Below are 15,064 nucleotides of genomic sequence, written 5' to 3'. Positions count from 1 at the left end.
AGCACAGACGGGAGTGTGGTCCATAAGAGGACACAAGGTTAGGAGACCAGGAGAGCACAGATGGGAGTCTGATCCATAAGAGGCAAAAGGGTAGGAAATGAGGAGAGCACAGATGGAAGTCTGGTATAAAAGAGGACACAGTTGATTCTAGGTTTCCTCACTTGCAGTATTTGAGTTGGTCTCTCCGGTAGTTTTTGATGATTCACAGCATGGTAACTGTTGCAAACACTTTCACTTGTTTGTCCCAAAGGTTGGGTTTCAGAAGAACTACAGTATTACAGTCTGATTTTCTTTTAAGGATTCGGGTTAGTGAAGCATGGAGCAGCCAACAACACTTTCCAGTAGAGTCAAAATCGCAAGGGCTGAGAAATTAACCCATCAGAATGCTTCGTTCGGCAAAGTTCGCAGCTCTAGAATGGAGCACTCTGATTGGAATGTTCGCCCAGTATCCACTGGAGGGACCCCTGGAATGCACACATGTATTCTTTAATGTACTCTTTGTATTAAAGCCTTTATTTACAGTTATCAGGATTGTCGCAGAATTGGTTTAGAGTCAGTAACCCTTTACAAGACGGAAATGAATATTTGAGAGTAGTGCATTGCTGGTTCAAAGCTCTTAGACACCTTTATGTGTTAAGGTCCAAACTCCATCTTTCTTCACTCTTCTTTATTCATTATTAGTTTCTAATGTCCTACTTCTCAAGCAACGGAGGGAATATCTGTAATTGTGATTTTTGGTTAAAAAAAATGGGGAAAAAAATCAGGGAAGTGAACCAACTCCTTTTGCATGATATCCTTTAATGTTCAATGTTTTCCCTTTGCCGTATGTTCAATAAAAACAATTCTGGTTTCATTTTCAAAGACATTCAGGAAATGTTACCCATTTGCAGATGTAGCCAGCTGCACTAGCCCCGCCATTAAATCCTATGGGAACTCAAAGATATTCTGAGTTATACTGGGATATGTTGTGTTCTTCTTTATTCAGGAATTTACCACCCTAACCCACCCCCCTGCTCATGGTGTCAATGGTCTAGTAAAGAATCTGGAAGAGTTTACTTGTCGTTCTCAAGACTCCAAGTGCAGAACCTTCAGGATCACAGCTGTGTCCTACTTTATCCATGTCCAACAGCTGATTCTGCTCAGTGCTGTGTGTGGGTTCTTTAAAAGTACCTAGAACAGGGGTGGCCAATGCCAGTCCTCAAGGTCCACCAACAAGTCAGGATTTAAGGATGTCCCTGCTTCAGCACAGGTGGACTCAGTCAGAAACTGAGCCACTAATTGAGCAATCTGTGCGGAAGGAAGGATATCCTTAAACCCTGACATATTGGTTGACCTTGAGGACGGGTGTTGGCCACTCTTGACCTAGAACATACTTGAAAAGGACTCATTCCTCCCAGTGTATCTTTCCGGGTAAAACACGTGTATTTAAACCTTTGATTAATGACGCTGTTATTGAAATGACCAGCCTTACTTACCAAGAGTACATAACCCAACGCTCCAGATGTTGGAGCAGGCTTTGTGTTTGCTGGTATGAACTAGTCTCCAGCTCCCCTAATACTGTATGTCACTTCTTATACACTGTGTGCATTGTTCTCAGAGCAGCTTTATCTCATTATCACCTGTTCTGCTTTGTTACAGCCGGTGTTGCGACAAGAAGAGCTGTGGGAACCGGAATGAGACGCCCTCGGACCCAGTAATCATAGACAGGTAGGGACTGTCTCACGGGTAACACAATGATGCTGTACTGTAAATATCTCACACCTCACCCTGAAAACGCCGGGTATTTAACTCATATGATGTTGCTTGTTTACTAAGTGTTGCTATGTCATAAGACACCATGATTGGGCCGTAGGGCGTCTTCCAGCAGTGTACGCTCATAGGGAATAGTATTGCTGAGCAGATATAGGTTCATCCTACAAGTAAAGACATACCGGCCCAATCAGGGAACGGCCAGAAAACTGAAAAGGGACATTTGGTCGTGGCGTTTGGGCCCCACCGGGGATTAACTTTAAGGGTTTTAGTGGTCAGGGTAGGGGGTTAATTTAACGGGTTTTAGCGGGTACGGTAAGGGGTTTTTAGCGGGTAGGGTAGGGGGTTTTAGCGGGTAGGGTAAGGGGTTTTAGCGGGTAGGGTAAGTGGTTTTAGCGGGTAGGGTAAGGGGTTTTAGCGGGTAAGGTAGGGGGTTTTAGCGGTTAGGGTAAGAGGTTTTAGCGTGTAGGATAAGGGGTTTCAGCGGTTAGGGTAAGGGGTTTCAGCGGTTAGGGTAAGGGGTTTTAGTGTAACGGGATTAACGTTTTTAGGGTTAAGGGTAGCATTGGTATTAGATGTTTTTAGGGCACAGGTTAAAGTTCGGGACTTGCCTTGGCGACAAATTGGCCGGCTGCTGAGTGTCCCGGCGGCGAGGTCACTTGTGGCTAAACACTGGTGGTCACACGGCGAAACAACTGCGACCAAACGTCCGCCGGAGAGAACGTCCAGCACAGCGTGGTAAACGTGGCCCCATGCTTTCCTTCCACGGGAACGTTCTGCCCGGTGTCTCGTGGCATCGAAGATCGATTGGCTGAGTTACAGTTAATGAGGAGTCGTAGAGCTAGATCCTTGCACGGGCGCCACCGGGGGCGCGAAGCTCGCAGCAACTCCATTTAGTTGACAAAAAAAAATGATGCCGATGGCGTATTGCACGAAGGTCGGAAATCTGATGATCCACCAGGCGGCGTGTAGGTGTGTTTATTGTGTAGGCGTGTTTATTCCCCACGGGCTTACGCCACATATAGCGCCCATCTGGCATGTATGTACCATGTCCAGTCGTGTTATTACAGTCCTTTATTTAAGGCTTCTTAATTGTGCATCAATGTGAACCATAGTGCAAATCAGATACACCATAAGCACACACACACCATGGGATACATCGCACCATAAGCACACACGCACCATGGGATACATCGCACCATAAGCACACACGCACCATGGGATACATCGCACCATGGGATACATTGCACCATGGGATACATTGCACCATAAGCACACACGCACCATGGGATACATCGCACCATAAGCACACACACACCATGGGATACATCGCACCATAAGCACACACGCACCATGGGATACATCACACCATAAGCACACACGCACCATGGGATACATCGCACCATAAGCACACACGCACCATGGGATACATCGCACTATAAGCACACACGCACCATGGGATACATCGCACCATAAGCACACACGCACCATGGGATACATCGCACCATAAGCACACACGCACCATGGGATACATCGCACCATAAGCACACACGCACCATGGGATACATCGCACCATGGGATACATTGAACCATGGATTTACGTGGCTGCTTTTGCTGCACTATTGATGCACTATTGATGCACTATTGATGCACTATTGATGCACTATTAATGCACTATTGATGCACAGACATTACGCGGGACACCGTCCTTTACAGGACCATAGACCAAAAGGCAGGAGAAGGGAAATCATTTATTGGGCTATTGTAGAGGCAAACAAAGGTCACCCCCAAAAGAGTTTTTCTTTTAGCGATGTGATGTGGTGCGCTGTGATGCGATATGATGCGATACGATGTGATGCGATGCGCTGTGATGCGATGCGCTGCGCTGTTATGCGCTGTGATGCGATGCGCTGTGATGCGATGCGCTGTTATGCGCTGTGATGCGATGTGCATTGGGGATATGCTCAATAATTCTGCGCGAAATGCAATAGGTGCTAGATTTTGGAAAACCCAAAGAAATTATTCATTGTCGGACACATTTACAATGCACATCTCCTTTGTTATTGAATTCCCAGCTCACATTATGTGACCCGTTTGTACGACCTGTAACCTCCCGTGTTGTTAAGGTTACAATACAATCAGGTCCTCAGAGACCAAGCTCACATCTGCTGATGTTACCGGAGGGACCAACTCTTCTCCCCATACATCCCATCACCATCTCTGTCATTCAGCGCCTTCATCTGTCCGGCCCTTTCTCTCAGGATAGGGAATGCGAAGACATAGCACATGTATCATGTTTTTTTGTGGATCGCTTAGCCTCCTTCACCTAGCTCTGCCTTGAACGCTTCTCCCTCCCTCTCTCTCCTGTCTCTCTCCTGTCTCTCTCTCTCTCTCTCTCTCTCTCTCTCTCTCTCTCTCTCTCTCTCTCTCTCCCTCTCTCTCTCACTCACTTTCTCCTGCCCTCTTTTTCTCTCCTCTGATTTCTTCTCCTTCCTCTCTCTATCAGTTTCACCGTTATCTCCCTCGCTCTCAACTTCTCTCTTTTTTCCTCTCTCCTGCCCCCCCCCTCTTTTCTCTCTCTGTCACTTTGCTGTCTGTTACTTTCTATTTTGTATCACTTCTGTCTGCCCTATTGCACTTCAGAGGTTCAGGGTCCTTACTTGAATACAAGACCACTCTATTGATCAGACAGGTCCTTCTACGGGACTTGTCCATCAATACCTAGAGATAACTGGTTCTTTGCCAAACAAAGCAGCGCTAGTCCACAATGGAAACACCCTGATGTTAGCACAACGTCCTATTAACCACATGGTACCAGCTCCCTAGAAGGGATTTCTCTTCATTGTAGGCAGCACATATCAGTGCTCTGCAGGTTTGTTTGGAAGGGATTTGGGGGGGGGGACGCAGACCAGAGGGGAAGCTGTCTTTTGGGAGCCATGGAATGACGGATGATGTGATTGACCCGTTTTGTTCTGCGGGGAAGTTATATCTAGGTATTGAGTGGCAGGTCTCTTAGGAAGATACATCCCTGATCAATATTCATTCTCCTAGCCTGGGAGCAGTGATTCGGCGGGCTGGGAGGTGATAGAACAAGAGAGTGACATGGTAGTAACAGAACGAGAAGAAGCGAGGGGGATACAGGAAGGACTATAAGTGGGTTTGAAAGCTTACGTTTTAGAAATCAGATCGTCACGAAATCCCCTTTGGCATCTGTTGGATGACACTGTGCTGTGCCCAGGAAAGGGACAGAGCTAGAATGGGAGGGAGAGACAAAGCAACGTGGTGATAAGTCAGCTGCTTCTGATAACATGATATAATAATATTATTATCACACAGAGCAGAGACAATGTGCAGGGCAAGCACACCGAGACCCTGCTCCAAAGAGCTTACAATCTAAAGATGATGCCAAAGGCGCAGGGAGATAACGTGGCTTGTTCAGGTCACAAGAAATCCCAACCAAGTCCACCCACTTCTTTCTCGCTGCTCAGCTGCTCCTTTAGCACAACCACATCATTCATGGCCCCGACCTCTCTGTCTTCACGTCTCCTGTGTGACGGGGATGATGTGTTTCTTTATATCTCTTCGGTGGCACAGTTGTTAGGGTTACGTGTGTAAATGTGAAGGCTAAGGATCATTTATAGCAAGTTTCATTATTAACCCCCATTCACGGAGCTCCCGAAAACGGAAGGGAGTGCAAAGTCAGAAACCTATTCAAGGACAGCTGGTTAGTCCTTTTGGGCTCATCAATGTGTATTGTATATGGTATTGTATATTATTTATATAGTGGTATTAAACAAAAAGGGAAGAATAATATAATTCTATGTGTATATACAGCACTGCATAGCTTGTCGGCGCTATATAATACATGTTCAAAAGAGGGTAGCACACAGTCTTAATTGAAATAAAAACATACCTGTACGTGCTATATCCGGATGCATGTGCGCCGATACGCTGTCATGTCCCTATAGCACATAAAGGTAAGATGTTATTCTGCCATTGTGCCGCCCTCTGTTGAATATTTCTGCATACTGTATATGCAGAAGCAGTTTGTACAGGGACTGAGCCCCACGCCAGGGAGGTGATGTTCCAGGGCTATACATTATATACAAGACATTGCTCACACAGTTAGAGATAGTATATATCAGGAGAGGGAGTGGCTCAGTGAGTAGAGACACTGGCTCTGGCACTGAGATTGAAGCAGGGCACCAAACACATAGATTGTAAGCTCCACGGGGCAGGGGCTGTGTCTGCAAAATGTCTCTGTAAAACTAGCAGCACTATACAAGAACATGCTGCTATTATTATTATTATTATTATTATTATATTATAGATGTATGTAACAGTTACAGACCAGGTTAACATGTGAGACAGCTTTAGTTATGAAAGAACTGGTGGCGGCTGTGAGAGTCTCCGGTAGACTGTTACAGTTTTGGGGTGCACGATAAGACAAGGAGGAGCGGCCGGATACTTTGCTGAACCTTGGGACCATGAACAGTTTTGGAGTCAGATCACTGAGGATGTGTTGTGTGTTGTGTGTGGTAGGGGTGAAGAGCTTGGTCTGGGAAAGTGACGTGTAATCTTCCCCATGGAGAGCACAGGGGGAGAGGTTGTGGGAGAGCACTGGGAGAGCACTGGGAGAGCACTGGGAGAGCACTGGGAGAGCACTGGGAGAGCACGCAGTAGAGCACTGGGGGTGCAGTAAAAGCCCGAGGCTTTGCTGCATGTCTCCGGCCTGTGACATTCTGCTTCTTATCTGCTCTCTGCCTCCTTCCTCCTCCATTATGTGAGCTCCCGAAGCACCGTTACAGGAGGGGGGGAGGTTTTACCATAAGAATAGGCTGAGATGTGAGGGCTGTGATAGGGGCAGGGTGACAGTTCCCAGTGTCTTGTCCCTGCTGATGCCAATCTCCCCTGTCCTGCGGGTGAGGTGGCAGCGCGGCTTCGTCTGTCAGTCAGCAGAATGTATATGGGGAAGGGGCTGTGATACAGCAGCTTAGAGCCGGACCATCCTTACATCCCAATCTGGTAATGGCTCAGTCCCACTCAGCACCTGCTGGAATGGCATTTAACCCAGTCACTGCTGGAGGTGCCTACAACTCCCGGAAACACGGGAGAATAAAAGGATGCGCACAATTTGATTAGATCCCACTGTTATATTTGAGCCATGTAACTCCCCCTTTTTTTCTGTATATTGACACCACAAGGTGATGCCCACGAGGCAAAGCAGATAAAAATATACGGACATGAAGCTGGGACTCAGGAAGCCTTGATGTGGGATCCATTCAAGTCAGGGGCAGTTAGCGCCGGCTCGGAGTGCAATACCCGCGTTGCGCATTAGTGAATACCGGCATCAGAGAGGGGTAAAGGAACTTAGCTAATGCTGCGCCTCGGGCGCCATCTCTGACAGCTTTTACTGTGTCAAAACACAATAAAGTAGCTCTCCTTCCCCACGGAGACGAACACCGAGGGCGGCGGTTACACAAAACCTTCCACTTCAAGTCACTTCTCTTTGTTTAGACAACATAAGTCTGAGATAAATAAAGAATACATTCATTCTCCTGAAATCAGTCAAACTGGCACTTCAACCAATCAAATAACTTAAGTGCAGAAGGGTATAATTTCCTCTGGTTAACGGTTTGTTTTTGTGTCGATGTAAAATAGTGCATTTTGATTTCTTGCGGTGAATGTGCAGTAGGTGCATTTTTCTGAATAAATATCATCAAGTTTGAATTTCTAACACATACTGTAGCTCAGATCTGTAATTCTGCATATCTGTTCGTATTGGTGAGACTGGGCCTGTTCTTATTGGCGAGACTGGGCCTGTTCTTATTGGCGAGACTGGGCCTGTTCTTATTGGTGAGACTGGGCCTGTTCTTATTGGTGAGACTGGGCCTGTTGTTATTGGCGAGACTGGGCCTGTTCTTATTGGCGAGACTGGGCCTGTTCTTATTGGTGAGACTGGGCCTGTTCTTATTGGTGAGACTGGGCCTGTTGTTATTGGTGAGACTGGTCCTGTTCTTATTGGTGAAACTGGGCCTGTACTTATTGGTGAGACTGGTCCTGTTCTTATTGGTGAGACTGGGCCTGTTCTTATTGGCGAGACTGGGCCTGTTCTTATTGGCGAGACTGGGCCTGTTGTTATTGGTGAGACTGGTCCTGTTCTTATTGGTGAGACTGGGCCTGTTCTTATTGGCGAGACTGGGCCTGTTCTTATTGGCGAGACTGGGCCTGTTCTTATTGGCGAGACTGGGCCTGTTCGTATTGGTGAGACTGGGCCTGTTCTTATTCGTGAGACTGGGCCTGTTCTTATTCATGAGACTGGGCCTGTTGTTGTTGGTGAGACTGGTCCTGTTCTTATTGGTGAGACTGGTCCTGTTCTTATTGGTGAGACTGGTCCTGTTCTTATTGGTGAGACTGGGCCTGTTCTTATTGGCGAGACTGGGCCTGTTCTTATTGGCGAGACTGGGCCTGTTCTTATTGGTGAGACTGGGCCTGTTCTTATTGGTGAGACTGGGCCTGTTCTTATTGGTGAGACTGGTCCTGTTCTTATTGGTGAGACTGGGCCTGTTGTTATTGGTGAGACTGGGCCTGTTCTTATTGGTGAGACTGGGCCTGTTCTTATTGGTGAGACTTGTCCTGTTCTTATTGGCGAGACTGGGCCTGTTCTTATTGGCGAGACTGGGCCTGTTCTTATTGGTGAGACTGGGCCTGTTCTTATTGGTGAGACTGGGCCTGTTCTTATTGGTGAGACTGGCCTGTTCTTATTCATGAGACTGGGCCTGTTCTTATTGGTGAGACTGGGCCTGTTCTTATTGGCGAGACTGGGCCTGTTCTTATTGGCGAGACTGGGCAAGTTCTTATTGGCGAGACTGGGCATGTTCTTATTGGTGAGACTGGGCCTGTTCTTATTGGTGAGACTGGGCCTGTTCTTATTGGTGAGACTGGGCCTGTTCTTATTGGCGAGACTGGGCCTGTTGTTATTGGTGAGACTGGGCCTGTTCTTATTCGTGAGACTGGGCCTGTCCTTATTCGTGAGACTGGGCCAGTTGTTATTGGTGAGACATGTCCTATGGAAGCACTCTGGTTTTCCTTCCTGAGAGCGGCTGCATATTGTCCGTGACAATAAAGGAGAATTTTGGCCCAGGAGTTTTTAATGAGTTAATTATCTTTTTAAGCATTGGTGGGAAGCAGAGGGTCTGCGGAGATTAACCATGTTCATTTCAGCTCCGGTGACCCTCTGCTTGCTGAGATACATACCTCCAAAGGTGCCCCCATTTCTGTCCTCAGGATTAACAATATGGAGGTTTAAAGCTCCATCATGCATTGTGGCTTCCTGTTGGCCCACGTGACCTCGAAGCTTTATACCTCCATGATATATCAGCAGCACCTTCAGATGTAGGTATCTCAGGAAGCAGGGGGTGTCCAGAGCTTCATTTAAATACGGCTCAGTTCCAGAGACCCCCTGCTTCACACCTGGGGGGATATGTTTTTCATGGAATGCTCCTCCAGGAGAAGACATTGGATAAAAGTTGGAATGATCCATGTTGGGCACGTCAAAAGGAAGAATGATTACCTTTTTAGGGGCTCTATGCAGTAAGCGCCGAAAAAGTGCAATCGCCAAGGGTACCTTATCGGCATGATTGTGGCGATTTTCCCTCTCCGTATGCAATAAGTGCCGAATCCCTTCCGAATCAAGCCGAAAACATTTGCTCCCACTCTGCCGATGATTTGCCGATCACACACAGGTGTATCGGCGTGCATGGCGGGGTGCTGTTAGGTTCGCCAATTAAACTTCTTGCTGAATCTGCCGAAGCAAGCATGTTTTGGATTGAGCGGCCCATTTAAAGGCAGCGTGTATTTTTATTCATTCTCTGTGTTGTTGGGAGAGAGAGAGACACACACAGAGCTGATCGATTTACATATTTCATATTGACTGAGAGAGTTGTTGTGTATTGTGAGAGGTTTGTCCTGTGTTGTTTTGTTTACATCTTTGTCTTGTTTTCAATTTGTAAGTGTTCAGTGCGATTGGCTTTAAATTTCTTTTCTGTTCTTTGTGAGTGTTAGAGGTATGGCCGCAAGGCGTGGGAAGAGTGATGCTGGTGTGAGTGGTAGTGGTAGTCGTGCGAGTACGCGTTTGAGTGAACATAGGGTTCAGGGGAGTGCTGTTGCTGCGAGTGCGAATGGTGTTGCTGGGAGTGCGAGTGGTGTTGCTGGGAGTGCGAGTGGTGTAGCTGTGAGTGCGAGTGCTGCTGGTGGCTCTGTTGCTGGTGCTGCTGGGGTGTCTGGTGGTGGTGTGGTTGCTGCTGGGCCGCTTTTGGAGTCACTTCCATTGGAAGAAGGAGAGTCCAGTCAGCAGCAGCCAAGCTCTGGCCCTGCACGTATTCGGAAGAAACGTCTGGAGCGCCCACGTAATCCTCGGTTCAATGAACAGGAAAACACAGTTCTTGTTACAGGGATTCTGGAGCACTATGACTGTCTGTATGGCCATTTACTAGGTAAGTCTATCTTTGCAATCATTCTTCAAAGACATGTTATCCTAGGTCATGTGAAGTATCTTAATATCAAAATATTATTCAATAATATCTATCAATTCAACTTAATTGTTACAAACATATTCCTTCATGCTTTAGAACAACAATAACAATCAGTCGTACAATTTGGGCAAAGTTCATACAATATTCATGCAAGCGTCCTTACATTTGTATGTTTACACGTAAATGCTCATGTGGTACACATATTACACCTAAACCAGCATGTTTGGTATCTCTTGGAACAGGAAGCAGTTTAGGAAACTGATCGTTTTTATAATAATAATTAACGTCATATATGTTGTATGTATTTCAAGGGCGGACAAGTTCAGCATCAAAAAAAGAAATGTGGAATCAAATAACATTGGCTGTGTCTGCATGTGGGAATCATGTCAGGGATCGGACGAATTGTCGGAAGAGATTCGATGATATCAGGGCAAACTTAAAGAAAAAAAATACAAGCATAACGGATGCATGCTTCTGGCACTGGAGGTGGGCCGTCAGCACAAGCTCTAATCTTAACACAATTGGAGGAGCAGATGCGGGAAAAAAAAATTCCCGTCGTCGTCGAGGGTTTGCCCGGGGACAGAGATATCGGAATTTATTCGGCTCCATTTCCACCAGGTGACAAATTTTACTGTACTAGGCGTGTCGTAGGTTACAGTTCTTATCTATATTTCCGCTGCTACTTATACTTTCTTCCCAATATAAGCATACCTACATATATATCTGTATATATGTGTCTCTCCATATCTATATATCTATCTATATATATTTATATCTAGTTGTCCTACAAAAAGTAACAATTAATATATATGTTGGCAAAAGGTGGCACTGAGTGCTCATTTGCATGTCATTTCCCAGAATCCCTTGCTGCAGTGGAAGCGCTGTATGCTGGCCGATGATGGGGAACGACAGGGTTGCAGACCTGTCTAAGACATGCAAATGAGCATACAATAATATGTACAGTTGCTGTATATAAATATATATACATAATTTAGGGATAATCTATGTAACACCTATAAACAGGACATTACTGCCTCATCAACTCTTGCATGGAAGATAGTGCATTCAAAGGCGAACATACATAATTTGCACTAACACATTTCGTTATGTTTAATTAAACGCCCTTTTTTGCTTCATGTAATATACAGGGAGCATAATTAGGAACATGTAGCATATGTTATTTAATTGTGTTCATATGTAGCTCACTTCAGATTCTTATTTCGCTCATGTACCAGTGTGTGAAACCAGCTGCAATTAATATGTAATCACAGCATAGAGGAGAACACAGGGGGTGGGGTTGGGCACCCAGCCAGATCACAGGGTCATGTTACGGTCAACTCTTTTGGTACGCCTTCCAGCTGCTAGAAACAAATAAAAGGTCAGGGTGCTGTCACGTCTTGGGGGAGGGACTACAGTTGTTAGAAGCTGACAAGGTGAACAGAAGTTCATCACATTCATTTGAAATGGTAATTCTATGAAAACTTTCACTCACCAGGCCACTATATATAAAAACGTACGTTCACTCATATGTTCTTTGAACCTTATAGAAATGGCACATTATCACACCAGTAGCATCTGTGAGCGACACACTGCATGTGTTGATGAGTGTCAGCCACATTGAGTGCTACACCTGCTTCTATTAATTGTTCACACATATCCCTAAATAAATTCATTCACATTTCCACAATTACGTACTGAATTATAAGCCGAATCAACTTTGCTGTCATGGTAGTGATGTACATTATTATTTTTATATAACTACACAAGATATGCAGTGTATGTCCAATTGAACACTTAATTTTACAACGCATTCCTGCATCAACATTGTATGTTGTATGGTATTTACAAAAAAAGTACCAAGTAGGCTCACATGTACATTGATGTTAAAATGGATAATGTACAGCTTGCCAGAAACATCTTTTCATTTTATTAAGTGATGCTGATATGTAGGCATAAATACTCCAACTACACAAACTCTATGTTAATTATGTACACATTTCAATGAAAATCTTACGTTATTCTTCTATATAGTTGTTCCTGAAGCTCATGTGTCACCTCACACTGAACAAGTCTCATCACCTGGGTCATCCAGCTCATCATCAAGGCTGGAAGAAGAGTGTATGAGGTGCAGGACATCTAATGTGTACATTTCTAGATGTTATGTTGCCATGCTAAATAAATGCCTTTCACATGTAATTAACTTCACATCAGTTATTGTCACAGAAAATGTAGTTTGTAATGACAACATGTATTGTGTGTGATGTAAACTATCAGCTAGGAGTTGTGAGGTTACAACAACCTTTCATTCATTCTTCTTTCACACTGAGTCGAAACATAATTGTTACTTCATGCTACATTTTAATTTGACACAACAGAAAACTTATAGAAACATGTTATGTGTTACACTGTGAGAACAACTCTCATTATATTGACAAACAACAGAAAGTTCCATGGCAGTTCATAATGTCTTCATTTATTTGTAGAAGCTGATGTTGCCAATGAAGGACAAATTCAATCAATTGACCATGAAGATGTTCCCACTCGACGAGTAACACAGCATTCAAGTCCTCCTGCTCGTGACACCTACTCAGCTATTGCAGCTTCTGAAGAAAGAATCTTGGTTGAAGAAAATCGTCACCATTCAGAAATGATGTCAGTGCTTGAAAGGATGACATCACAGCAGGAAAGGATGATATCACAGCAGGAAAGGACAATATCACAAATGTCACAACTAGAAAGAGTCATCATCCAAGTTCCTAAAGAAATACAAAATGTAAACAGGACATTACAAGCAATAGTTGTTAATCTAAGCCAAGTGAGAAAAACGTAAATAAGAAACACAGTCTGAGGTTATTTTGAAAACAGAATAACACGTGAATTTATTCAAGTCAAGTGCACAACGGAGACAGCTTCAAAACAAAAGCTCTCTAAACAATAAACATGGTATGCCATATATTTATACCCTAAATCCTAAAGCTCCACCCCTTTATGGGGGGGGCTTGCACATCACTAAACATTACCTCATTTTGTAATACATAACAATACTAAAGCTGATGTCATTTTGTAATACATAATAATATTGTATAACTACCTGTCAGCTAAAAACCATTCTGGGGTTAAATGGGATGTGCCTATTCTGTTACCTAGCAATATGTTATGAGAATTTGTTCTACTGCAAGAATCTAAGCTTATCTCATGGGTTCTCATAACTTTTAGCCTGTTTACTCTTTTAATTTGAAGCTGATTGGATGAGGAAAGGTCAATAAATTTAGCTAGGAGTGAAAAAATTCCCTTCTCTGCTTCACACATTTGTTTATACAGAAATGAAACACAGAAATTAGACTCACAAAGACAAGACAAGATGGCGGATTGAAATATTCACACAAAATGGCTTCATCCTAAATGCTGTTATGTTGTTATGCCAGACCCCCTAATGTCTCAACTTTGTCACAAGCTAATCAGTTGAGAATTACTACAAGAGAACAACAATTCCACTTTACCCCATCTGAGGATGGATCTTTACATGCTGCAAGTTTTTCTCCCAAGTCATCAGTTCTTCATTCCCCAGTTCTGGATGATACCGGTACAGTAGGTGCTAGCTCTGTTCAGGTCCCTGTCAACATCCAACCGCTTACATCTGTTCAAAATCAGGAACGGACACCTACAAATGAGACACGAAAAAGAAAGTTAGGCTAACAATTACTACTAACCAGTTTTTGGAACAAGATTAAAACACCAAAACAGGAAACGGCTCCACCATCAGTCGTGCAATGTGTACCAACTGGTTCACAACTGCCACAACCCACACCCAGTGCCCCTGAAGTGTCACAGCCCACACCCACTGCCCCTGAAGTGTCACTGCACACACCCACTGCCCCTGAAGTGTCACTGCACACACCCACTGCCCCTGAAGTGTCACTGCCCACACCCAGTGCCACTGAACTGCCACAGGCCAGTACAAGTTGTACAGTTAAGGCCAAAGTAGTTGGCAAAAGGAAAAGGCTAACACAACAGCCAACAAGCAGGCCTGTGACTCGCTCTCAAAAGGATAAACAAAAAAATTTATCACATTCACTAAATCTGTAGTTGGCCTGGTGGTGTTTACTGCAGAATATTTAATGAATACTGTATGTACGATCAAGTCCAGATGCTTCAAAACATTGAAGTATGTCCTTGTACACATGAAGGTTTAGAAATGTTCACTGTCTCAATTAAGGCATAATTTAGAACATATATTTATGTATTAATCATCAGTTGATTAATGGTACAACATTACACAGTTGCCATGTTTATAGAAGCTGACATTCACTTAGCTGTTAAACATTTTATGTCTGTGGGTTTGTTTGGTCATGTAGATAGTCATTGCATGCTAATATTATTGACATCAAACTTTAAGTAACTTTCTATATAACAGCATACATCTTAAAGTTGTGTTTTCTGGTGTCTTAACTCTGTAACACATTACTTACCTTCAGCTTCTTTCATACTTCATAATGTTGGCATGTCATCATGTATGAGTTGTGGTTAGAATAACCGATCTGTTAGTGTGTATTAATATATCTGTAGTCTATATGGATATATGTACACACACACAGTGTGTGTGTGAGTGTATATATATATATATATATATAATTATTATTATTTTGTCTATGCCACTGTTGTCAGCAAACAGGCCTTGTGTTAATAAGATATACATGTTAGGACACTTGTTTAAATTATGGCAGTAATATTATTAAGCCAATAATTCACTCACCTGTCTGAAACTTTCAGGATGATTTCAA

The 15,064-nt window shown here is 44.1% G+C and overlaps 1 protein-coding gene across 2 annotated transcripts in view; it reads left to right on the top strand.

Annotated features, from left to right (window-relative positions):
- The window catches only part of LOC142467830 (transcription factor COE3-like), a 259,166-nt gene that overhangs the window by 143,633 nt on the left and 100,469 nt on the right, over window positions 1-15,064 (top strand). For both annotated transcript variants that reach the window (XM_075573731.1, XM_075573722.1), the window contains exon 6: window positions 1,639-1,707. In XM_075573731.1, the coding sequence (XP_075429846.1) occupies window positions 1,639-1,707 (69 nt within the window). The remainder of the gene's footprint in view (window positions 1-1,638; window positions 1,708-15,064) is intronic.

The sequence above is a fragment of the Ascaphus truei genome, chromosome 1 (assembly GCF_040206685.1).
Source record: "Ascaphus truei isolate aAscTru1 chromosome 1, aAscTru1.hap1, whole genome shotgun sequence".
Classification (NCBI taxonomy): Eukaryota; Metazoa; Chordata; class Amphibia; order Anura; family Ascaphidae; genus Ascaphus; species Ascaphus truei.
The sequence above is the reverse complement of the archived record's forward strand: the minus strand, read 5'-3'. Positions and strand labels throughout refer to the sequence as shown.